This window comes from Zonotrichia leucophrys, chromosome Z (assembly GCF_028769735.1).
Source record: "Zonotrichia leucophrys gambelii isolate GWCS_2022_RI chromosome Z, RI_Zleu_2.0, whole genome shotgun sequence".
NCBI classification, from domain to species: Eukaryota; Metazoa; Chordata; class Aves; order Passeriformes; family Passerellidae; genus Zonotrichia; species Zonotrichia leucophrys.
Genome location: NC_088200.1, coordinates 6,622,166 through 6,648,862, shown reverse-complemented (window position 1 = coordinate 6,648,862; position 26,697 = coordinate 6,622,166). Strand labels below are relative to the sequence as shown.

Below are 26,697 nucleotides of genomic sequence, written 5' to 3'. Positions count from 1 at the left end.
TGCATCCGCATTTGTAGAACTGTAGCTTCCAAAAAAAAAAAAAAAAAAAACACCCATACAAAGCCCTGAAATATCAGCATTTTCTCAGGCTCCCCTCAGAAGCTCTGTGCTTGTTGAATGCTAGCAACACATGCCCAGCTTGCCCAGGAGTGTCTCAGCCTCTCCTCTCCCAGGTGAAAGCGTGAGTCACGGCGAGCAATGTGAGGATGCGGTGGCAGAAAAAACAACAAGGCGGGAGCAGCAGGCTGCTACCAACAGAACAGGTACCCTGAAAGGTTAGAAAGGCTCACCCTCTGTACATGCCGCTCCTTTGGCCTGTACAGGATAAACACAGGCAGAGAAATCAATCCCTGGTTGCTCTGAGGAAGAACAGACAAGAGAGCACAACATGTGCAACCCTCTCCTGGGTGTCTTGTTCTCTTGGGCAGCATGAGTGTGCACTGGAAAGCTCATACACACTGTAATTTCAAGAGACACGAGGTTTAGGACAAGCCAACTCTGCAGTCTATATACATGTGGCATCACAAATGTGTGGAAATGTTTAGTAAGCTGAGGCTCTCCCTTTGTCTGGAGGAAATACGTGCTCTCCCAGGCAGATGTAGTTGGGAAGCACGGTGTTCCTCCTCAGCAGCTGTAATCTCAACTCATTTCACCAAGCAGGCATTACGGGAATGCAGGGTAATGTTTCCAGCAAATCTACAAAGGAGATAAGAGATGGCAAGGACAGACGTGCAGGGTGAGACGGGATGGAGGAGAAAAGGAGAAAATGATGCTTGGCCAGACAGCAGACATTAGCGTGACTTCCTTGGGAAAGGACACTACAAAACAGCTTAAAAGACAGAAGCAGCACCTCGAATGTTTACCAAGGAAGATCTCTACAGTAAGCTAGCCATAAATAAAAAGACCAAGAAAAACTGATTCCAGTTTTACCACCTTGAAAACAAAGTGCTCTTCCACTGATCAAAGCTGTAAATGAAATCAGAAACTCACGCCAGCATGTCTTATCAGTTACATATTTACCGTGCAAAGTCAATATAGTAGCATAGAAATTACTGAGCCATTCTAAGAACAAGAGAAAAATAAATTTTCTCCATCTGTTTAAAGGAACAACCTGAGCTTGGAATGGATTAGTTATAGCTGGACAGAACTTGCTCTGCCAAAACCTGCCTACAAAGCCAGTGATCAAAACACTCATTTTTTGCAACATGTCAAAGAAAATATGCACTAGAAAGAAACAGAGGATTTTAGGATTGTAGTATACCATACCTAAGGGGAAAGTAAAAGAACAACTTCATTCTAGCACTAGAAGATTCATTTGGTGCAGAAAATGAATGCATATCAAGGTCAAAATACGTTACAGAAATCAAAGAAATTTGAATGCATGTTTTTACAAGAAATTGTATTTTAACAAAATTTTTTTTTTTTTTAAAGGAGTGGCATGGTGGGAAGGGGAGGGGGGAAAAAAAGGTATGGGACACAAGATAGAAGAAGTTCCCATTAAAGAGAAAAATGGGAAATGCACATTTCTTCTTTGAAAAATAGGTTAGGCTTAATTTTGTCCTTGTACTTACAGAAACTAATCAGAGAGATTTGACATTGCTGGGAGCCTGCCAAGTGCAGCGGCTCATACATGCAGGGCCACTGTGGGTCTCTCACTGCAGCTTACTCAAAAGAGCAAAATCCCTTCGGATACCTGCTCGCCTCAGCTGATAGTGCAATCTCATGGTCAGTCACTCCCCAGCACTTTCTCCCTGCCGGAGACAAAGCGCAGCAGAAGGGAAACACGGCAGCTAAATGGGTTACATCACGTCAAGTCCTATCAGAAGTTACCCGTGAGAGGAGAGATGGGACAGTTCCTGCCACTCCCAAAAGCATTCCAGCTCAGAGAGTTCTTTAAAAGGTATTCCTTGACCTAAAGAACAGTTTCAAGTTTAATGCACAAATCATGCTCTTAGATTATTTAACGTAGGGAACACGGCTTATTTTTTAAGGGATCTGCAGCCAGTGGATGGATTTCACATGGTAAGGCTGGCAGGCTGTCTACTCTGCAACTGAAATGTTTTCAGCAAGCATAGATGTTCTTAACCTACATAGCATAAGTAGCACTACCAGAAATAATGTTTCAGGAAAGATTCAAGTCCTTACTGTAGAGGTGCCCACCAGGAATTACAGTAATGGAATGCAGTTACTCCACAGCATTCAAGTCCATGTTTTCGTGTTTTCATTGCTATTACATAGACTATTTAAATTAAATTAGATCAAGACACAGGTCTGTGTGTTTCAAAGATAAATATTTTAGTGGCAGAGATACACATCTGATTCATCATTCTTGTGCGTGGTCTTCAGCCTTTGAATTAAAAACAAAAAAAAAAGGAATTATTGTATTGTAACTGAGTATCTGAAGGATTTTAAGGGATGTATACACTGCATGAAAAACATCAAACAGACAATGCTCACACCAGCATGGGCTATGACTGGTACAGCTTGTAAAGCTATAGTATAGGTGGGCATATCTCCCCAGGAAGAAATCCAAATCGCATAATTATGCTGGATCTTGTACTAAGTGCTTTACTAGAAACTTGGAGTGGCATTGCAGATGACAAGCAGCACAGAGTTTGTAGTGCAGATATGGGAAGTGGGTGTTTATGAGAAGGTTAGCCTACGAACAATGACTCCTGGGCTGGGTAATATCTCACACTATGGCTGAAAAAATGAAAAGGTAAAGGGTGCCTGTCCTCTTCCTCTGTTTCTCTGTGGCTGGCAATGTGGCATGAGGAAGGAAGGTTTACTGCTTGCAAGCTATTCCCGGGTGCATCCCATCACTGCCAAATCAGCAGGGTGATGCAACTGGCAATCCAAACTCTTAGGGTTCATTAGTATCTAATACTTAACACTGTTGAAACACCAAGACATCAACTATCCTTAATTCTTACAGTTTGGGGCTGGGACCTCTCTGTAGCAAGCGGGCTGTGGGAGCTGTTGAAGGGCCCAGCAGGTGTCAGGGATGCTCAGTGTTTTGTGAGATCATGCATTCGCATGCAAAGATTCTTGGTAAAAATATGTTTCCCCATTTAGAGCTACGGTACTTTTCACGATGACATCATTTCAGCAGTGACAAATATAGCTGAGTCTGCTCTTTCCTACGCCATATAAATCCCTTGACCTCAATCAGATCATTGCTGATTTACACTTGTGTAAATGAAGTCAGAATCCAGCCCATGATATTCACAAATGTAGGCCAGAGTAAGCATTACTCACAGACAAGAGACAACCCTTCAGAGGAAGGAAAAAAGATCATTTTCATGCAAATATCCTTAATAATAAGGAACAAGAGTTAGAAATAAGAGTATGAATGAAATGCAATCAAGAACTACTCTGAGATCAGATTTGCTTCTAACTTTATGATGCTGCATCAGCTGCTCTTACAGCAGCTTTAGCCCAAAATTTGACCTACCTGAAACTTGTTATACATAATTTTTCATCAGGGATCTGTGAGCTGACTCAATCTCCAAGCTTGTCTTTGAAGGTAGCTGGAGGTGCTCAGCTACTTGCAGGGTCTAAAGAAATTTGCTCGCTGTGTTCTATGAAAATGGAAACTTTTTTTTTTCCCTGATATCCAGCTTTGCCCTCAAATTGTTGCACATTATCTATTTATTTATGCATAAACAGTGGCATTATGGTTTGGAGAATAGGGGTCCTTTGATGGGAGGTAAGCCTGACTAGCCTATGGGAGTTTACTGCTATGCATGTAAATGAGGACATACATACAAATATGCAGAACAGACAAGTGAAAATATACAGCATCTCTTTAAAATGAAATACTTTGATTGCTCCAATCACAAGAAGTTGTAAAACTACCCTGAAGAATTAACAGCCTCAGTACATGCTAACTACATCCATCATAAATTCGTCTTTAGTTTCTGTTATCATATCACTGTCTCTTGGGACCCCCAGTCCTGTCATCATTTGCCCTTTATAATTTATTCAGCTTGTACTTGCCTGAATCCTTTCTACTTATCATTCATCTTTACAGTTGTACATAAAATTAGATTGATCCTCCTATGGCAGACACGTCAGAGAGAAAAGTTGTCATTGAATAACACATAAAGCAAATGAAGGTCCAGCAAAAGCTTTTGTTGAATAACTTGAAAATCATCCTCTGAGATCCAAAAGGTGTCAAAATAAAAAGACAAGACAATGCTACCTTTATAATTTTTTTTTTTTTCTTTTTTGCACATCATTTTTCAATTGCCACCAAATCTCAGACACAATTGGGAAGCCTTTTTCCCATTTTGCATCTCAGGCTGAGTGTGGTTAGCCACCACAAAGGTGATGAATACACCAGTCTCAGCTGAGATAACAGTGTGCATCCAACACACTGGCTCTGTCAGGATGCTGGCACTGTGCTCTTTCTCTGCAAAGCTCTTTGGACTGGGTAGCAGGGAGAGAGTTTACTTTGTATTCTAGAGGCTGCCTTGTAGGGATACAGAAGCCAATCTTTAACTAGTGAAATGGAACTTTAATGTTTACCAAGCAGATAGGACCCAGGTGTTTCATCTCATCTGGTGAACAGAGCAGCACTGTCAAACTACAGGGGTTTTTAGCAAATGGAAAGTGCCTATAGCTTCCTCTTCCTCTGCCCTGCTTTATCCAAAGCAAGGTCCAAAAGGACTTTTTCTGCCTGGTCACTCAGAAGGAGGAAACAAGGGGTAAAAAAATAAATATCACTTTAAGCATGACATTGACATCCAAAAATCTTAAAGGGAGAATTTCTGGAGAATTTCTGAAGGATTGGATTTTTGTTGTTTTTTGGCTTTTTTTTTTCTCTCTTTTCATTTTTTTTTTTTCCCCAAGTCTCTTACCTCAAATCTGGTTTTATTCCTTTTCATCTTCATTTTTAACTTCAGAAAACAGACATGTTTCTCCCAAGGGAACAATTAAATGTGTTTTCTTTCAAAATCTAAAGGGCATGGTGAGCAAGCTGTGTGTTCAGCAGGCTACTTTAATCAATGGAACCCATCCAGCCTACCACTGCTGACCAAATTGCAATTTACATCAGTAGAGAAAAACTTTTGAAATGGGAAGTTGTGGGAATATAATACCATTTTTGGCACAACACAGCATGCAGGGTGATATGTGGTTTAATGGTTTTCTAACAAGCTTTTGGAAAAAGCTTTGAAACGTTAAAAAAAAAAAAATAACAATAAGACAGTAAGATTTCAAGACCTGCTTAAACAGTGAAATCCATGCTATACGTGCAGGACTTCTGAAGCCTACATGATACTTATGTCTCATTTAAGCCTTATGACATGGATTTAAGAGAGGCCAGACCTTACAGGGTACCCCCCGCCCTCCCCTCTATATTCAGGTGTCTTTCCTCTCATAAAAATTTAAGTCAGGTAAGACCAGTAATGTTGGAAAAACCTTTTTTATTAAAACAAACAAATAACCAAAAAACAAAAACCCCCAACAAAACTCCTCTCCCCTATGTTCAGGTGTCTTTCCTCACATAAAAATTTAAGTCAGGCATGACCAGTAATGTTGGAAAAACCTTTTTTATGAAAACAAACAAACAAACAAAAACCCCCCAACAAAACAAAACAAAGAAACAAAAACCCAAAAAACAAAAATAAACAAAAAAACCCCTAAACTGTGGGCACCTAAAATTAGATGGAGAGTTTTTGTTTCTTTAAAAAATGGGTTTACTATGAGTTTTATGAGCTCACCTGTCTTCCAGAGTTAAAGAGGCATATTTTTGCATATGATGAATAAAACAGAATGCATTTTTTCTAGATGGCAAGAGGAGACAAAGAATATCAGAACAGTTAGGGAGAAAACTAATTATGTTTCGCACTGAGAAATTTAGCATACCAGTAGTACCACTGTCTCTTTCAAGAGGAATAGATGCAGTAAGAAAACCCAGCCTATTTCCCAGACTGAACAAGCCCTGCAGATTGCTGAGGTTAACAGTTTCGTACATACTTAATTTCATAGTTATTCTTTGCAAGTCTTACAGGAAGGTTTTAACATTATGCAAAGAGACAGTGCCTCCAACCAAGTGTACATGGACTGTTCTCTCCCCTTGCCTGAGAGAGCCACAAAGAACTAGGGGAAGAAAAATGCTGCTGTGCTTATCATACAAGAGCTCAGTTTATTTGTGCTATAAATAAAAGTAGATCTTGATAGCGTAATTACATTTCTCAGCATTATCCTCTGCCATTCACTTGAGAAAGAAAAAAGAAAGGGGAGAAAAAGTTCGCTTCACTATAATTTGTAATCAAAATGACTACACTTAAAACATAATTTTATTTCCCCGATTTCATTTCCTGTGGAGCTTTGTGGGGCAAATAGATAATATTATACAAAATCTGCAGGCAGATATAATTCTCCCATACGTTGCACTGTCATTGTCTAGATCATTTTACCCCCCTGGCTTTCCTCAGGACCATGGCCTGTGGTTTGATATTGCATTTTATCATTGTGGGATATATCAGCACCAGAAATCCCAGGGGTGAGCCAACTTTTACTTTCTCTAATTTCTTTCTTCTGCTCCCCCAAATTACTCCCCCTTGCCTTAATTTGCTTTTTATAATGTGAGTTTAAAAAAAAAAAAAAAGGTGGTTTCCCACTATGAAGGATTAGCACAGATTATGGTGAACAGTGTTAATTATAGGTGAGGAAAAAGAATAGTGCATCTCTCCAATCTGTTCTTGATTTCCCCCGTGTCTGTCTGTCTGGTAATAAGCCTCCTTTAATCTGGCAGTCCCCTTGGTGAAATCAGCGCCATGGACAGCAATATTGATTGCTTCTGAGAAACCATCACAGCTGCTCAACCAAATTACCTTTGATATGTGACCTTTAATGTAATTACTGCAACATCAAAGCATTTCTATAAATTATTAAAGAACTAATATACTTCATCATCCAGCCACTCTATTATATGTAAAATAAACAATCACAAGTAAACACTAGAATTTGAATTGTCCGACAATCACAAAGTGCTCTTTACACACTGTGCCACATTAACCTTCCATTTTAGGCAAAACAATTTCAAACTCTCCAAATGAGCCTAATTTACTCATTCAGATGAAGAAGATTCAAATGATAGTCTTCTGTTTTACATTCCAATCCAGTTGCTTCAAAATATGTATCATGTTTCCTTCCCACCCAAAAACAAAGTGCCATAAAGACTTTATTAATCAACACATACCTGCTTGGAAGTCTTTTGATTATTCCACAAGATGAGTTTATGTCCTACATATAACATAGAAATATGTGAAACATATTTCTGTCATTGTACAAAGCACATCCACAAAGTAATTACTGTAAAATATGTGCATGTAGCCACTCCACTAAAAACAAAGTGATACATAGCTAAGAGGCAAGGCATCTGAATCTGGACAAAACCTCCTCATGCCTCACGATTTCCATACATTACCATTCATGTGCATATTATTAAAAATTACTCAGTTCTGTGTTTTACAATGCAAAGAATACAAGCAGCAATATTGCAAGAGCAGGAAAGTGTGCAGTTTACTGCGGAATGGGAAAGAATGGCTTAGTCTAGTACTATTTATTTTTTCCTATACCATGCCTATTAATTGTTTTTGATGCCTCCTCGGTCGAGCTGTTTATGTCACAGACAGTGGAGTGTCAAGAGAAGATGTTATATGCATCTCATTTTGAACTTATGTGAATAAGGACTTAGACCCCTGACCCTAAAAGTGCCTCTTATTTTATGGTGATGAACTATGGTTGATATTTTTGGTGCATGTTATCAAGAACAGTCAGGTAAGTCATAAATAATTCTCTGCTACTCAGATAGGAACCATAAAACAGTATCCAGGCATGATACTTTATCAAGAGACAAGACTGGTTTCCTTAAATAAACTACAGTGACATCATTCAGAGGATGAGTTCAGAAACTTGGCAGAAAGCTGCATGAAGAGGGTTTGCTGGTGGAAAGCAAACCTTTATCCTGAGACAAATAGAACTGGAAATGAAAGGGATGGGAAAATCAGTGTTCAGAACTCTAAGAAACCTGGTTGCTCTTTTAGGCAGAGGATTCACTGCTCTCAGCTCAATGAGATCCTGATGTGTCTCCTGAAAGTGTGTAAGGAAATTAAAAAAAAAAAATGCCTCCTAGAGGCAGTGTGGCCAGTATGGAATATATGTAAGAGAAATTGCACAAACCAAGGAAGAAATTGTTTCCCTGTAGTCTAGAATTAGTTGGTGCAGACTTTGAAGTAAGTCTCAATCCTAATGCAAAAGCTGGTTGAATTCTACCACTGTCCAAGAAAACAGTTTTGACTTTAAGACTTTTGTGATTTGAAGTCTCTAACACAGAGATTGAGAATTAGAATGGTGAACATATAAGGAACTTAGGAAAAAAAAAATTCTAAATCATCACTTGCCCTCCCTCTCCAACACCTGAGTCCTCAATCTCACTGACCCACTGTGTTCTTGAAGATATTATCATCATACAATTTTAGGATAAGATTTTAAACTCATAGAGAAGATAGATTTCCATTTACAAGTGGATGACCTCCTCCCAATAAGAAGTACAAGGAGTCTCAGTGGAAAATCTGAAATTTCAATTATTCTTTTTTAAATACACAACACTCTATTCATCACATCTCTAGTATAGATAAATATGTATTTTATTTCAAGCATATTTCAGAAAATTTCAGTTAAAATGTTACCTGAAACATCCCTATTCAACATATTCTCTCTCTTTTTTTTTTTTTTTCCTATCCAGTTTTATCATTCAGGAAAGAGAGAAGCAAAAAGAAAATATTGGAAGGGGGAGGAGGAAGAAAAACTGAGATCCCCTCCCAAGACTGAAGTTACTTTCAATCTGCTGCTAAGGAGTTTCTAGAAAAAAAAAAATCAGAGGGAGTTGTCAGCTGACAGAAATATTTTTAGGCAATGAAGTATGTATATATTTGCATAAGGTATGGCCTTTTAAGCAAAGATAGATGTAGATGAACAAGTGCGTGGGCATCTCCATACTGGCAAGGTGGTTTAGAGATAGGTAAATAGACCCAGGATGATGGAAACAAGCAGAGCAGAATCAACACTTTCCTCAGAACACAGAGCAAGGGATGTGTCTTAGGTCTGGTGGAAAGGTAGGTTATAGCTACACAGCAATCAGTCATTCAGCACCAGCTAATAAAGACAGACTTTTGGATAGATTTCCTCTCAGTTTAGATGCAGCCTGGAGCCCTCAGAAGCCCACTCTTAGTTATGTGGTCACTGGCTCCTGGTTTTTGTGAAACCAGTTTCATTCCAGCTGCGGGAGCACTTGGCTGCTCCCAATCCACGCACTCTGGCTGAATCTAAATAGTCTCTCCCTCCCCCAGCTAACCACTTAACTAGAAACCCATCCCAGCAGGGCAGGTCTTCCCCACATAATGCTGATTCTATTTTTAGTTCTGCTTGTGTTGTCTGAACCTTAGATCTTGCTCATGTGAATAATTTTCCTCATTATCTCGTGTGCGTCTTTCCTCTCTCTCTCTTTTCTCCTTGTCTCACCGCCTTTCCAATCTGCTACAGCTGCTTGAATACTAAAGTAACTGAGTCAAACCACTTTGTCATCAGGAATATGTTTTCATTCCGTGATAACTCAATAATGTGATCTGTTTCTTGATTTCTTGCTGCCAAACCTTGCTTCAGAGAAGAGAAGTAGTGAGAGGAAGCGCCTGGTGAGGACCACTAACATTCTGCAGTGGTCAGAATCCTAAAGCAGCTCCTCAGCTGAGTTAGGCTGGCAGAATCCAGTCCATAACCAGTTGATTTCTGTTTTCCTGACTCCCAGTAAGGGCAAAAAGCTTTTAGTTTTGTGCATGGGAACCATTTGGGTGGGTTGGTGGTATCTTGGTTTTATTAGCACAATGCAAATAGTGAATCATACAAACAAACAGAGACTTTCTGCTTCCAAATCTGAGAGGAGAACACCATGTAACCCATTTTTTAGATTTAAAAGAAAAGAGGAAAAAAAAAAGGAAATGTTATCAGTCTGGACTCACCCCCGGCAGTGTCTTCTGTTCATGCAGTGCGCTCTGGGCCTTTAGAGCAGACTCCCTTTCGCAGTATGTTAGGAAGGCACAGCCTGCAAAGAACAAGAAAAACCTCTGTAAGAGCACTATTTCAGAGAAGATCCTTCTGAAATTGAGACATAGAGCAAACCACTTTCCTGTCATCATCCCATTCCCAGTAAATCAATCATAAAATTCTCTCCTTAGTGTGTCAGTAGTAAAAGTCAAGAAATGAAGCTATCATAGCTTCCTCTGAACCCTGGTGGACAGTGAACAACAGTGTACCTGTGAGTGCTTATTTTTCCTTCAAGACATGCTTATGTTTCAGCTACAGAAGGCTGCACAATTTTAGGTGCACAATTTTAGGCTGCACAGGATTAGGGATCTCAAAGGTTCCACAGGATTGCAAGGTGGGGCATGGGATCCCACTCCTGCTCCAGCAGCAGCACTGGGAAACAATCCCCTTGCTGCCACATGCTGAAGGGTCTCACGCCTTTCTTTCCTACCAGGTACTTTAAGCAAAGGACATGCAAGGACTTGGAGCTTCCTACTGCAGAGGAAAATTTCTGTTGTTTAGCCTGACCTGCACCAAAAACTCATTGCTCTTTTTGCATCACACCAGAAATCCACCTCCCTGCACTGGCTGCCACAAGTTCTCACTGGCTTCCAGTTGTAAACACAAACATGCCAAAGCCCAAGCAATCACTACAAAACATCCCTGACCCACAGATCACTTGAACTTCAGAGATACACTGATGGGTTACATCTTTGATTTTTCCAAAGATTAACTTATCAACTACAAAGCCTAAAGCCCTGTCAAAGCAGAGCCCTGCTGTGTTTTCCTTCCCCACCTCTATGCTTCCCTTCTGGTAAAAATGTTGCAATATCTTACTCCATTTGTGTGTCTGATGTGATCAAATTATTTCTTCTTACTGCAGTATACTGAAAACCTGCCAGTTCCTGCAGCAAAAAAATATGCTTGTTATGCAGAAGACATTTTCTCTGAAATTACTACAGAATGTCTCCAGCTCCTTGAAATGGAGGTATCACAACTTTCAAGGTTCAGGCAGCATGTCCCTCAAACTGAGAATGTTCTTCTAGAGGAACACAATTATGGAGAGACTACCAAAGAAACAAACAGGTCCCACAACTTCATTTTCACCCACCCACCTTTTCCCCAAGAATGGATAAAGTACTTAACAGATGACTAAACAGTAGACTGTAAACTTCTTTTCAGCTTTGATTGCCACTTTGAGCATTTTGTCCATGCAATGCTCACTTTTTTCCAATTTTTTTCCTTAGAGAGTATCACTGAAGAAATACACAGTTTTACATGCTTTTGATAGATTAGTATATTAAAGAAAATAGTATTTTTTTCTATAAATTTACATTTTTTTATCAGAGATTTTCCTGTGGAAGTCACTGTACTCCTCTCGCAATGAAGCTATGATATGGCATGAAAAAGAAGAAAAGGAACTATTTTTTCACTATTTCTTATCCTGTATTAGTTTCTGGGGGTCTTCTTACTTTCTGTTTATTCCAACCAATCACATTTATTATGTCTCAATAACTGAGATTCAGATGCAGAAGGTAACAGTCAAAAAAGGAGACTGAACATCATCAAAAGTTTGCATACTTGGAATTATTTTGATTTGTTCCCCTCTCGAACTTTAAATGGATGAGTTTTCAGTCTGTATCCACCAAAGAAGAGGAAGAAACTGTGGCAAAGTGTTTACAGCTAGCAGAAATAATGGATTGGAAAGGATCCTTAAAAGTCACCCATAGCCTGATAATCAAATGGGAAACTATGCTTAAATTTAATTTCAGTGCTAAATCACAGGCTGAGAGCTCTCTGTTTACTAGATACAATAAGAAAGTCTCCCTTTAGCAGCGGAGCAGCTGATACAGTCTAATTAGGCACATCATAGCACACTGTTATAGAGATAAACTATGCAGTGTAAAGCTCTCATAATGATAGCTATATTTTTCTCCTCATTGTGATTGCCACGATGACAGTTCAGGGTAACAATGTCCTACTCCTATAGTACCACGACTGTAATTCAGGATGAATAAGCAAGAGACAGCTCTTCTATCAAAGTGGGCATTTTCCACCCAAAATCCACCCTCTGTGTGTGTGTGGAGACAAGTTCACACCAGGGAGAAACCTCCACTAAGTTCTCCCCAAAGCTGTTTCAAAAGTGGTAAAAATACCAAACTTCCCAAATCAGTACTCAGAATGCATCCAGTCATCACTGATATAACAAACACACTGCTATGAACTAAAAGACTTTGAAATTGAAAAGAAATCTACACTCTCATATGATCAGACAAAAAACCCCTCCTGTTTTCCAGAGACAGAATGTATCCTCTGTGGAAGTGCTTCTTTTTCCCTTTTCATTCATATATCATGCACATGAATTACAATCTATCCCACTCATGTTGGGTAAAAAAGTAATATCTCTATGAAAAATAATATCTTGTTTATTTAAAGTAAGGCTTGGTTTCTTAGAGACCATGAGAAGTTCCATCCCAGCAGTGGCCAAATGAAATAAAGTAGAGATTAATGTTCATAGCAGGCCTCAAACCTGAACTTGAAAAGGACAGCTCATGGGGAATTTTTGTCTTCCCTTTCCTTACCACAAGATTGCTCTGTAAGGCACATATGCAGCATTAGCCATCAGCTAAAATAATGAATTTTTTCAAAAACACGAGAACTTTTATAAAACAATATTTACCTATTACTCCATCCTGCAAGAATTTCTTGTGCATTAGGATGAAAGGAAATGCCCTTTCTTGCACCATCCTGCCTGCCTCCCCGAAACCAAAATTGATTTCTGCTTTGTACTGTGATGTTTAAAGGAATGAGAACCTCTTTCAGGTGTTACTTTTCCTAGGCTACCACTTTCAGTGTGCCTCCATATGATCCCTCCAAAGGGCTCTTCCTTCCTGGAGAATGTTGCTTAGAAAATACAACACTAGACACTCAAATTAACACTATGGAATACAGCATCCTAAACAACTGAGTCTTGAAATATTTTCATATGTAGCAGCTATGTTGTTTTTTATTTTTTTCCCAGAGAAAAGAAAATGGGGAAAAAAAAAGGTGGTTTTTTTTTTATATGATATTTTTTCTTCTTTTCACATTTTGATTTCCCAGATGGAACAAAATTTTAGAACAATCAATTTTCCCTGCTGAACCTCATGATTGTGTACAGAATCACTTATTTCACTGGGAAAAAAAAAAAGATTTTTTCATAGTAGACTCCTAAGTAGCTCAGCTTAACTGCTCACTTGCCATCAGCAGTTTGGTCTGGGTGTGAACATGACTTCTGGGTGGAAGGCTTCATATTCTATTACAAAACATTTGCACCATCCATCCCCTTTGAATTGCCCATGTTCAGCAGTATAATGAACATTTCTCAACATATCTCTTAAGTAAAGGTGGTGTGAAAGCCATGCATTATTTCTATCCTCCACTTATATGGGAGGTAATGACTCAGTCAGTGCAGTGTTTGTGAATTATATCAGAATTTGAACAAAAAATTTTAATTGACTATTTGACAATGAAGGGCTTGGCCCAAACTGCTTCTAATTTCTATTCTATTTTTCTCATGCATTCCAGACATATGTCAATCAGCTAAAAAAGGCTCTGTTTGGATTGTGTATTTCCAGCTGTTCATTTGCTACCAGCAAACAGGTTTTTGGGCAAGCACATAAACATCTGGAAAATCCCACCTGCCTGTTAACCTATTGAACTCCAGTCTCTTGGAAGCATGAGGACATATCAAGCTGTCTCCTGGGAAACAGGATTGTTAAAGACATGGTGGGAAACAAAAACAAAAGCTTGAGATGGAAAAGAAATTACAAAGGCTCTACTTTAATTTTATCTCCAGAGAATTCAATAGTGCAAATAATAATTGTATGAGATACAGATGGAAAATGATTGTGGTTATGGCAACTTCAACTTCATAGCAAGTCTTCAGAAGATTCTGCACAAGCCTTGGAGGCAAAACTGTCAGGAGACACACTGTGAACTGAACAAAATAATACTGAAAACTGAAAGCCAGTCTCACAGCCTGAGCTGAAGAAGGCAAATGCAGAACCTGGGAGAATGGACAACAGCCCACTTTAGCAGATCAGGTCTGAGACCATCTAAGGAACCTCAAAATGCACAGGTCCATGGAATCTGATGAGATGAATCCATGGGTCCAGAGGGAACTGGCAGGTGAAGTGGTTAAGCCCCTGTCCCTCACGTTTGGAAGACCAGCAAGGTACCCACTAATTGGAAAAGAGGAAAAAATCCCTATTTTCAAAAGAGAAACTAGAAAGAGCCAGACAACTACAAGCCCCTTTGGATAAGATCATGGAGCAGAGCCTTCTGAACAAGAAGCTACATGGAAAATAAGGATGTGACAGTCAAAATGGCTTCGCAAATGGCAAATTGTGCCTGGCAAACTCGTGGGCCTTCTACAACCGGATTGTAACACTGGTGGAAAAGGGGAAAGCAACTGGCACCATCTACCTGGATTTGTGAAAAGCATTTGACACTGTCTCACAAAACATCCTTGTCTCTAAAACAGAGAAAAATCTATTTCAGGGATGGGCTAGTGGAATTGGCTGGATAGTCACACTCAAAGGGTTGCTGCCAATGGCTCGATGTCCAAGTGGAGAACAATGACAAATAGTGCTTGTTTCTCAGGATTTGGTTTTTGAACTTGAGCTGCTATATATCTGCTGGCACATTGGACACTGGGTTTCAGTCTACCTTCAATAGGTTTACCTTGAAACAGGAGCTTGTTTTGTGGAGCAGTCCATCCTCTGGAGGGAAGGGATTCCATCCAGAGGGATCTTGTCAGGCTTGGAAAAGGGTCCCATGCAAACTTTGTGAAGTCCAACAACACCAAATGCCAAGTCTTTTACCCATTTTGGGACAAACTCAAGCACAAATACAGACCTGACAGAGAATGCCCTGCCAGGAAGGACTGGGGAATGTTGGTTGATCTCAGCATTGCACACTGACAGTCCAGAAAGACAACCATGTCCTGGGCTGCAGCAAAAGAACTGTGTCCATCAAGTTGAGGGAGGTGATTCCCCCCTCTAGTCTACTGTTGTGAGAGTCCACTTGGAGTGGACTCTCATTTCTGGAGTCACAAACTTATGAAGGATGTGAAGCTGTTGGAGAGAGTCCAGAAGAGACCACAGAGATGATCAGAGGGCCTGAGGCACCTTTTTTGTAAGGACAACTTGAGAGAGTTGAGTTTGTTGAGCTTGGGAAAAAGAAAGCTCTGGGGACATCTAACTTAAGGAGCTGCAAGTGAGCTGGAGAGGGACTTTTTACAAGGCCATGAAGTGATAGAACAAGGGGAAAGATGGCTTAAAACTTAAAGACGGTAGAGTTAGATCAGATATTAGGAAGAAATTTTTTACTGTGAAGGTGATGAGGCGCTGTAGCAGGTTGCCCAAGGAGGTTGCAGATGCCTCATCCTTGGAAATGTTCAAGGCCAGGTTGGATGAGGCTTGGTGCCTTGGTCTAGCAGAAGGTGGATAAGCAGGAAAGTTGGAACTAAGTGGTGATATTACATTGGGGATTTGAACCCTAATGGTTTGCCTCTCTTGGGACAGTTCTTGTCCCAGATGCTCACCTCAGCCACAATAATCCAGAACAGTTAGGATAACCCCCGGGATTGAGAAGGCTGGCTCGAGTGATCTAAGCCAATTTTTAATTCACAAACTTTTGTGACTATAGCGTATGCACTCAACCAGTTATCACAGCTTGGCTGACAGGTGATAACTTCTGAAACTACAGCCTTTCCAATACTTGTGAGTGTAACTAAAATCAGAATCATTGCCCAAAAAAAGATAAAATTTCAACAAGGCTGTCAGTTGGTTTTTCTTCTTTGAGTCAAATACCTTCTTGCTTTTAGTTACAAATATATTAGTTAACAGTGAGGATTTCCTTAATTGACCTTCCTGTGTTGTGTTATGCTAGAATCCTTCACAGCACATGACCTAGTGAACAAGAGAGCCTTCTGTAACAGAAGAAAGAACACAGATCAGCTGATAGTGTCTACTTTTCCCTCTACCATCTTTAGTGTACCTCACAGCCTAAAACCCCAAAGCAGAGAAACCAGCAAACCACTATGGACTTTCAGAAAACAAACTGCAATCCAAACACAACTCTTCAAGACCCTCAGGCTGTGTATTGAAAATGGAGAAGGCAAGTAATTCTGTATACCTTGGGTCACAGGCTAGTGGTCACACTCCAGCTCAAGAAGAGCTATAGTCTTCTAGAGAAACTGGTTTGAGACCAAAAAGTTTATATTACTGGGAAAAAAATGTAGGAATTCTCAACTGGTCACAGGTCTGAGCATCTCATTCAGTGATGCCTCAATTTCACTATGCCCTAATTGCCATTGAAAAAATTAGACCAAGATATACGAGTTATCTGTGGTGGACCAGAGACCTGTGCCCCATTTTCCAGACTCTAAGTTGGTGTTTTAAGAGAGCTACTTCTCTGAAAAAAAAAGAAGTTCATTGCTTCAAAATTCAGAGATCAGTTATATAGAGAAAGATCATGATACTTAAGAAAACTCTTGCTGTAAAATCAACATCTCAGGTTACGTCTCCCAGCAAGGATTTCAAAGTGAAAAAGAAATCTTTTTTCGCTTTAACTATCCTAGCTCTACATGTCTGGGTTTGAAACAATTCTCATTTGCTCTGTCTACAGTGGACTGCCCAAGGTTTAATCACTTGAGGGTTTCAGAGATTGAGCTGAATTTTCTTGAGGGAGACACAATCAATAAAGACTTTTGGAACTGGAAATGTTTTATCCAATTTCTTCATCTGTTTCTCTCTCAGTGATTAACTACCTTCTGACAAAAGTTAACATCTTTGCTGGTAAAGAACATTCACTTGGCTAGAACTTTCTTTTTCTCCATCTCCCCTGCTGCACAACAACTGAACACTAACTGTTTAGAGAAAAAGATAGGAATAAAAATCTTCCCAGATATCAGCTTCCCTGTCAATTATATTGCAAGGCAGATTAACATCCGAAATGCCCTGCTGTGTGGAATGCTAATTTTCTTTTTCCTCTTATGCTATTTTCCATTAACTATTATGATGCTGTAATATTTCTGCTATAGATAATTTGATAGGGTTCTCTGTGTTAAAAGCATACAAAAGACCCACTCGTATACATCCGTGAACCAATACTAAAAAGCAAATTAAGAGGCGCAATCTGCAAATGCAGAAGTTAACAATATTTACAGAATATTAGCTCACTTAAAATGCATTTATGATAGTTCAAAATGAGGCATTGATATGCACAGTCCAAATCAGAGTCAGTCCTCAGCGTAAGCAGTGTTTAATTATATTTAGCAGTGTACAGGCAGACAACAGAGACTTGAGCATCTGTTGGTATATGTTTCAACAACACAGACAATGGTTTTCTCCTGATTTTTGATAGCAAGTAGTTTTTTAATGAAAGCATCAGTTTTTAAAAGTCAGAATTTCTCATAGAAATTTTTAACTAAATAGTTCACCGAGTCTCTCAGCCCCGTGATACCATTTCTGACAAGATCCTACAGCAAGAGTAATTTATTCCAGGACAGCCACTAGTCTGGGCTCTAATCTGAATCAGGCAAACAGGGTCTCGAGAGCAGAGCTTTGACACAGGAGAGCCCATTGTCACTGGCAGACCCCCAAAGCCTCATGTGTATTTTTTAAGTAACACCACAGTTACCTTGCCTCCACACCACTGCAAAACTGGAAGGCTTTTGATCTGTCAGAATTTCTTCCCCAGGATGGGGGAACAGTTTCTGGCTGTGATTCACACATAAATGTTTTTTCCTGGGGTCTTGAAAGTTCCTTGCAAGGTTGCTTTGAACAATCCTTTGCTGACTGGTACACTCAAAGCAAGGTGCAGAATGAACCTTTGATTTGACATACCACGTACCATGTCCTGGTCTCTTATAACTGCCACTGTTTCAGCTTTAAATTTCATCCTGAAGCTCCAGAGATAATTTTGATCATCCCAGCTAAGTCAAGAGAAGACTTGCTGCTCAAGTTTCTGCAATTCTGACTATCCAGAACATTTCCTCCCCAGTACAGGTGTCCAATTTCCATATGCACAAGAAATGGCCCATGAATAGGCTCACCATTAAAGAAATCAGAATGGAGATTACTGGTTAAGACAGTTGTCTATCACAAAGAGTGCTGGTGTGCCCAATAAGGCCTGGAAATATTTAATGCTTTGAGTTACAGTAGAAAACTTACTTTTAAGCAGAGTAGCCTCTTCAATTTCTCATTTGTTGCCTAATAGGTGTATACTCCTTGTTGTAAGGCAAGGTACGGCCTTCAGACCTTAATAATTAGGGCATGCTTTCAATTTAAAATAAGGAAAGACAGATGTTCAAGTGAAAATGATAGTCAAGTGCTCTTCTTGACCAAGCAAGAGTGTTCCCAGTGTTTCAGAACTCTGTCCTTGATGAAAAAGTCATGAACAAACTTTGGAGATCACTCATGTGAGAGTAAGCAGATTTCACCTTCTACTCCATAATGATTTTTCAAGTTTGAGTTAAAGTCCTGATCATCTCTAAGCTTGACTCACTTCAACCTACCTATAACTTCAAAGAAAATCCAACATAATTATGTTATCCATTTTACATTACAGACTCAGGAAAAAAAATAGCTTGAAATCTTCAAGATTTCTTGTTTGCAGTGTGGTGATAAAGAAAAAATACAGACATTTAGGGGGTTTTGTGTCCTGTGATTCATTAGTGAAAGACTGGAGAATATAATCCTGCTGTTGAAACAGAAACACTTAAATTCAGAATGTTATGGGTTAAACCTCCTTAGACTACATGCATTAATTAGACTTTGTACCTGCTGTTCTGGGTCCTGCCTTTTGAGTTCTTTCTATTGTTAGCAGCATATGAATAACTCAGTGGATTTTCTAAAACATTTAGCTCTTTCGGAAACTTTTCCTCCACTTCATTTTGTTTTGATTTTTGGATTCACTTCTTTTGGAGAGACTTCTTCAAGAATGCTCATCTAAGTCTCCAGAGGTTATGCTACTGTTAAACAACAATCACTTTGAATGCCTTGAATCTTAGCAAAATAAAGCTAAAGCAAAACATCTCTAAACTAATTAGACTGCTCTGCTACTTACAGCTTTGTCCAAGCCTTTCTTTTCTGCATCTATGTGGAGTGGGTTTGATTTGGGTTTTTTTTCTCTTTTCCTTTTTTTTCTTTTACTGCTCATTATCTTTCACAAGGATGAGGAACAGGCATTTCTTGCAAAATAACATCAAGTCTATGTGCAGGAAATGTGTTTGTACTTTTGCATAAAAAAGTTGGTATTTTCACCCTTAAAAAATGTCAGGCCCATGCAGCAAACATCTTGTTGATAGCATCATCAAATGATTAGTTATTTATGCTTTTGTCTCAGAAACATGTAAGTAGCTTGTTCTAAATACAGACATGTATGCTCTCTAAACAACCTCATATTCTTTATTCTCTCAGACAGGGCACAAGTGTCAATATAGATTTCTGACATTTCCAGCTCAAGGTTGAAAGAAAAAAGGCACTGAAACAACTGCAGAAAAGAACTATTATTAGACAACTCCTAGCCCATTCAGAAACAAACTATTGTAATTATCTCTAGAGAGTTATTGCTCTTACCAAGTTTGCCAGCCCACACTTTTTTGATTCAGGAAATTCAGATTCAAAATGGAACTTTAGGATACCTCTCAAAATCAGCCTTATTACTCACAGTTACTGAGTTTTTCTCCACACCACATATGCAAGAGATGTAAACTAGACAACATCAGAACCTCTCTGCTAAGTTCCACAAGTTTTTGAAAAGTTTGAATTTAGGGAAGAGCATCCAAAGCCACTTTAGGATTTTTTTTTTTTTGTCACAAAAGCAAATCCAAACCCACACAAAATGTATTTCCTGATTCCAGCTGATATAGAAATGAAAATCTTTAAGCAGCAGCTGCTCCTACAAGATGATCACCCTGAGACTAGAAGTCTCCAGAAACTTGTAAGAGTCACAATATGAGCCAGAGAAAACTCTACAATACCAGCTGGCTTCATGAGATTTCTGGAGACAAATTTCAGCTGTCAGAACAATTAACATCCAAGCTCCCATAACCAGATGCTGTTTTCCATATGTTTTGACTTTGAATAGCTTCTTCTATCCTCTAAGAGATGTTGGAAGCAAATAAGTATTGTCTCTTATCACCTATTTCTCTCTCTTTATCCTTCTTTCTCAATTTGGCTTGTTCTTTAAGTATAGGTAGTGCAATGGCGTGAAGTAGGACCAAGTTCTTCTGCAAAATTCCAGGGATGAAGTAATCTTCTAAATCAACAAACCTCTATCTGCTGAAGGCTGAGAACCACGAGGCGCAGCCTGTGTGAGTGCATGAGAGAGAAAGGGAGGTGAGATGAGGTGCTCTGGGATCATGACAGGAAAAGGTGAAAATGGGTTCTCAAAGGCCCTATCAATCAGTTATACCACAAAGGAAGAGAGGTTTGTCCCAAGGGCAAGATCCTCCACTGCCTTTCTGGCAAAAAGCTCCAAGTTGAGCCATCTTTTTGTGGTACAAGCTTCCTTAAAGAGCCTGGCTCATGCATAAGGAGCTCAGGAACCTAGACAAGGCAAGCAGAGACTGAATGAAGATTTAACCTGTCCAAAGCCACACAAAGAGTTTGTAGAAAAGGTCAAACTTGAACCCAAAACCCTACATAGAGCTACGAAAATCTATCAGTCTGTTTTTCTTGAGCGTATTCCTGAGCAGACTCACAAATATTATCCAGTATACAGTCCAGTAAATAATTTAGAAATAAATTATTATAAATAAAATCCAGTAGATTATCTCAAAATGGAAACCTGGGAAAACACTCTTGTCTCTTATATCCAGCTGCATTTTCCCATCCACTACTGTGGGACGAAGTTCCTGGGTAGCAAGTTTAAGACAAACTGTGTGAATTTAAGTCTAAGACTTTAGATTTTTACAAAAGGTATAAGGATGTAATCTTTGAAGTGAAAAAGAAACAGTGAATTTAATTAAAACACGATCTGTGTAATTTAAAAAGCTTCAGTGCACTGGGTTTAAAAAGGGCTTTTGTCAGGCTGAAGTAAAGGAGGTACAATTTCCTGACACATAGAGAACAGAAGGAAAAGTGTGTAGTAATCAACTACCAGAGACATATTTTGATCACATTTCTGTTGATCAACTTAAAAATTAGTGAACGCTGAGTATATAGTAAACTGTTTCTATCAAACATTTGAAACAGCTTATAGCAGAAATTTTTTTGCTGTGAGAACTGAACTCGTGTTAGATGATGAACAGTGTAGACCACAAAACACTGAGGGCTGGCAGGAGGAACGTGCATGATAAATGTCAGTTGTAGAAGAACTATCTAGCAAAGCAGAAGTTCTGATATTAAATTTAAACAGCGCAGCAAGGAAGATTTCACACATCAAGAGGAATGGAGAATAAGTTGCAACAGATCCTAGAGGGTGCTGAGCCCCTTAATGGCATGGTCAGTCACCTGAATCCCTGCTGGGGAGGATTGGCCATGCCTAGAACCTTGCATGGTTCATCTCTGGAAATGCAGGTAAAGGATAGCCACAGAAGAAAGTGTTCAACAGGACCAACGAAGCTGAAAGGCAGTAATGTCAAAAGACATTTTCAGGTGGCAGTGGGCAATATCATACACAATAGTGTGTGTGCCTCTTCCAGATCAGACACCCCTTCCTTTGGTGTCATTTAGAAAACCCACATCTAAAATGGTCCTGTCAGCTCTAATCACCTAAAAGTGTTCAGAAACACATGAAAGGGGAAAAAAATGGAAAAGAAAAGATGAATTTCAGAGATGAGTAATAGAAATTCGTAATGGACTGGGAGGACTGAGTTATGAGAGAAGATTAACTAAACGCGTATGACTTGGGTAAATGATGACTCAGGGGGATGGATGGTAACAGGCTGCAAATCTTGAAGGTATAAGCATGAAGATTGGAGAAAAGTTGTTCAGGGTGATACCAGGGAACAATAACTGGAGGTAACAGCAGGAAATTCAACATTGGAACATTTTGTCTGAGCTTTAGGAATGCTTCCTAATTATTCAGAATACTGGTGTTTGTTCTTCCCTCTCAGCCTCAAAGGGCTTTTGGATCTAAACAACCTGTTAGTCTGGAATATATTTAATTTAATTTTTTATTGGCATTTATTTGTGTGAGGATAGTGCATGACCAAATAACCTGAGGTTTTCCAGATCGTACAAGTTCAAGGGCAATAGTGGAATAATCTCTTATTCTGAGGGGTGTCCATGTCTGTGTGTGTTGGAGGCAGGGATGGAGAAAAGGCAGGGAGGGAAAAGGTGGAAGAGTTAAATCAGCATAGAAGGGCAGAGGGTGCTTCTTGTGCAAACTTTTAACTCAGTAATTTTCCAACACCTTTCTTTGTCACTGTTCCATCTGACTGTTCTGTAAGGCTTTTGTCTTCTTAGTGTGCTACAATGCATGAGGAGAGAGAAATTCTTGCAACCCTGGAAGAGAATCACAGCCACAGATTCTTGTGCCATTTAGGACAATTGCAAGCTATAAGATGGAAGTTTATGACCCTACAGAAGGTAAAAGTAAACATTACTAACTGTCTCTCCCGGCCATTAGAACAAATCAGTCCTTCATGGAACTTTTATTGCTTAAGTGACTTGAAACCATAAACAAAAGCTAATACTGATCCAAGAGCAAATGCATTCAGAGGGCCTTCATTTTCCCCCTTCTTCCTATTTTTGACTTTAATGATTCTATCCAGAAGTTTAATACATTGTGTAACCCAAGAAAAAGCCCATTTTTTAAGGAAACAGTTTCAATAGCCTTTCTTGGTAAAAAGAAATCAGAATGTCAACTGACTGTGATAAAATTTGCATTAAAACATCATTCCATCCATGGTCAGCTGGGCAATTGCCAGTAATTTCCAATGGGTTGGACAGAGCTGTGCAGTCAGCCAGTCACCAAATTTTCCTGAGTGGTACAATTATTTTTTTTATTTTGTAACTATTTATTTCAGGGAAAGAACTGAGAATCAATCTCTCTCTGTCACACACACATATACACACACAAGCTATTATAATTTTCCTAGATTTTTTTAAAATAAAAGTTTAATATGACATTTCGCTTGATATTTTAGTTTAGACTGAGAAGCTCTAGGCCAGAAATGAACAGAAAGGCATGTCTGTACCAACACAGTACCAGCAAATAGCTCCCAGTGGGGAAGTATTCACACTGCAGAGCAGACTCCTCAAAAGAGACTGTTGGAAGCCATTTTGACCAAGACATTAAAAGACAGATGAAAGAAACTTTCTAGGCTACCTCATGAATACAGTGACCTACCAAATTTTTCCCTGTTACCAGTCAATGAATCAGTGGATAGTGGATGCCTGAAAGCAGACACACATCAAAGATGTGGTTACATTTTACTATTTTTTCTTTTCTGTCAGGAAAGCTAAAAATAGTGAGCCAGCTGCTGAGCGTCTCTGGGAGGCTGAAACTCACTGGAGAATCCCTGCTGATGTCGGAAAGTAGGAGAGTAGAGTTTAATGAGCTTAAAAATCCCAAAGAACAACTACTGTTGCCCTCAAAAGTAGTGGACTAGAACATTATATAAGGACAATGATGCCAGGTGGACAAAGTCCACCTTATTCAATATCCTTATTCCAATGGGGGCCAGAAGCAGAGGCCCTGGCCTCTTATAAGCAGAGGATGTGCATCATCCTCCTCTGGGTATTCTTCTCAGATTTCACCTTGTGGGTCAGGGACTTCTGGTCCAAGTGTGATCTCTGCATATTCAGTAATCACTTGATGAAAACGAATCTCTCATTTTCCACAGCCATTTAAAAATATTTTTTAATATATTTAATATTTCTATTTGTGTTGGGGGTTTTGTTTGTTTGGTTTTGGTTTGGTTTTTTTTATTCCCCTGCAAACAAATTCAAGGGTGCTTGACTGTTTGTTTTGTAGGTTTTCTTATCATTTATAGTAAGTTTTCCAGAAAAAGTAGTAGACCCCTGGCTAGCAAGCTTCAGTCTTAAAAGCAATAATTATAAGACTCTACTTCCAGAACTACCTATAATCTGATTTTATGGAGCAGTCCAAAAGGTGTATCAAGAGGTTATACATTTAGAAGTGCCCTACAGGGCTTCCAGTATCTTACCAACCCATTTAAAGACCCAAATATTCGAGATCCAGGTACAACAGCTGGCAGAAGCTTTGAGTTGAAACATTTCTCAAATATTTTGGTTCCTGTAAAACAACATTGCTCAATAGGGAACTAATTTATCACAGAATTTCTTCTCTAATCTACCTCTGCTGATAAACCAAATTTCTCATGATAATATGTTCTGCATGATAATGGGATAATACCCACAGGAATGTTAAATAATATTTCTCCCACCCCCAGAAGAAAGAAGAAACCTTACAGACTCTCCTTTCACCCCTTCCCCACCTTCCCTCAGACAAGGACTATAAAATCTCTGCAAGGTCCTTACATTTTCAAATGTGAAAATACAAGATTTTGAGGTAATTTTTTTAAAAATGGAAATTAGAAGCCAGGAAACAGCAGAATTTAAATTGCCTCTGTAACAAAACTATGTTAATATATGTATGCTTTATAGAAGATATCAGTTATATGATTGAACACTATTTTTTCTGTTCCTTGTTTTTTAGCTTGTCTCACTGGACTGTCTTTGTTCCACTCTTGTACAGATCCTAGCAGATCAGCATCCTCATAAAAATAAATCCATGCAGCCACTTTCTCCAGTACAACTGAAACAATTCTTCATCTGAATTGAAACATGTCATATGATTGCCATATGATTTAATTGCAACCGATTAGGTTTGTCAGGATATGCAGAATGTTATGTTATAGCTAACATAGCTAACATATAGCTAAAGCGGCAGGAATTCTCACCTTTATAAAGGGACAAAAGAAGCAGAACCAGAAATTTCTTATCCAGCTATTATTAAGTATCAAAGGTGCTGGATGTCTCTGGAAGGCCCACATCTTCCTCCCAACCCCTGACATGCATACAACACTTCTTCACACAACTCAGACCCTAATCGTGCAGTACTTTGTTTTCTCCCTCTCCTCTCTCTACAAAAATATCTCAGAATTGCTTCTCTCCAGGATGCATGCCATAAGAATTCCATACCCAAAGACAACGATGACATGTTTTGCAGATGCCTGCTGCAGTTTGAAGTTGCCTTACCAAGCTTAACAGCTAAACAGATAAAATTTAGCATCGACAGTTCAAGCAGGAGTTTAACATCGCAGTTTAACGCGGCATTTGATGACTCATGGTCAGCTCTGTCCAACTGCTCAAAAACCCTCCTCAGTGACAACCTGCTGACACGCTGGGCTAGCTAATGGCTCTGTTACTCTACCTCTTGTCTTTGCCCTCCATGGAGCACTGCCAGGTATCCACAAAGTCTTTCAACCACTCTGCATTTCAATGTCTAAGACTTTCACAGTTTTTGAGCGGATGCCCTGAAGCCATATCACTGCCCCTTTGGCTATGATTCCTGCAAACTCATGGAACTTTGTGTCCCCAGAAGAACTCCATTTGTGAGGGCTTTATTTGCTGCTCACACACACACCAGGAGGAACTACACGACACCGGTCTTTCCCCTTACACATGGTTCTGCATTGTATATCACATTGTGAATGGAATGACAAAGACAGAGCAGCTTGCAGCTACTGTTTTTTCTGGTTTTGGTCAGCATTTAAGATTCATGTAAGTCTTCACAATTTTGGAGACTGCTTGTAAAGCTGGTGGTCATCTAGTGGGCTTTGTGTGACAGGACGTGTTGTGACGCTTTGAAATGCACACCCAGGGGTGTCCCTGTTCCCAACTGTTTGCTTAAGGTGTGATTGCATCCCTTTCTTCATGTGAAAAAAGGAAAGAAGAGTGGTTAACCTCAGTGTGTTTCTCGAATGTTTTTTCCAGTAGTAAAACCAAAGAAGAATGCCAAGAAGAAGGTTCGAAAATCAGGGAGAAGGGTACCATGGCCATTAGCAAAGCTGTTGGGAGGGCCCAGCATGAAGAGGTGGTACCCTTCCCCACACCTGTATTCCAAAAGGTGGAATACAATACCTGGAGCCAGAGAGATATTACCAAATTCCTGTATTATGCAAGAAATAAGAGCTTGCTCTGTCTGGTTGGCAAAATGGAAAAAAGCTCCACACAGATAGGATTGCTAGCTACATCCCCACAGTAAATATCAAGGAGAAAAGAAGCATTTAAAATAAAGGACAATGTTGCACAAGGACAAATAAGTATAAATTGACCATGAATAAATTTGATTTGGGAATTAGAAAAAGGTTTCCAACCATCAGAGGAGCGATGCTCTGGAACTGCTTTCCAACAAGGATAGTGAGAGCAAACGACCTAATTAGTTTAAAGATGAGGCTCGATAAACTTATGAAAGGGATTATGTGATGTGGTTGTCTGCAATGGTAGGGAACAGATCCTGATGAGCCAGAATTTCCCCCCAGCCCTGTGTTCCAGGCTGCATTCTGTCAACCTAAATCCTCCTCTGCAGTGCAGTGATTTACCAGGCATCTCAGAGACCACCCTGTTCTAAAACAGGACT

General features: G+C 39.4%; 1 protein-coding gene across 17 annotated transcripts in view; it reads right to left on the bottom strand.

Annotated features, from left to right (window-relative positions):
* The window catches only part of CELF4 (CUGBP Elav-like family member 4), a 712,336-nt gene that overhangs the window by 611,128 nt on the left and 74,511 nt on the right, over positions 1-26,697 (bottom strand). For all 17 annotated transcript variants that reach the window (XR_010443151.1, XM_064736702.1, XM_064736693.1 and 14 more), the window contains exon 2: positions 10,029-10,111. Coding sequence is in view for 16 of the 17 variants with exons in the window: in XM_064736702.1 (XP_064592772.1) it covers positions 10,029-10,111 (83 nt within the window). In the remaining variant the exon portion in view is untranslated. The remainder of the gene's footprint in view (positions 1-10,028; positions 10,112-26,697) is intronic.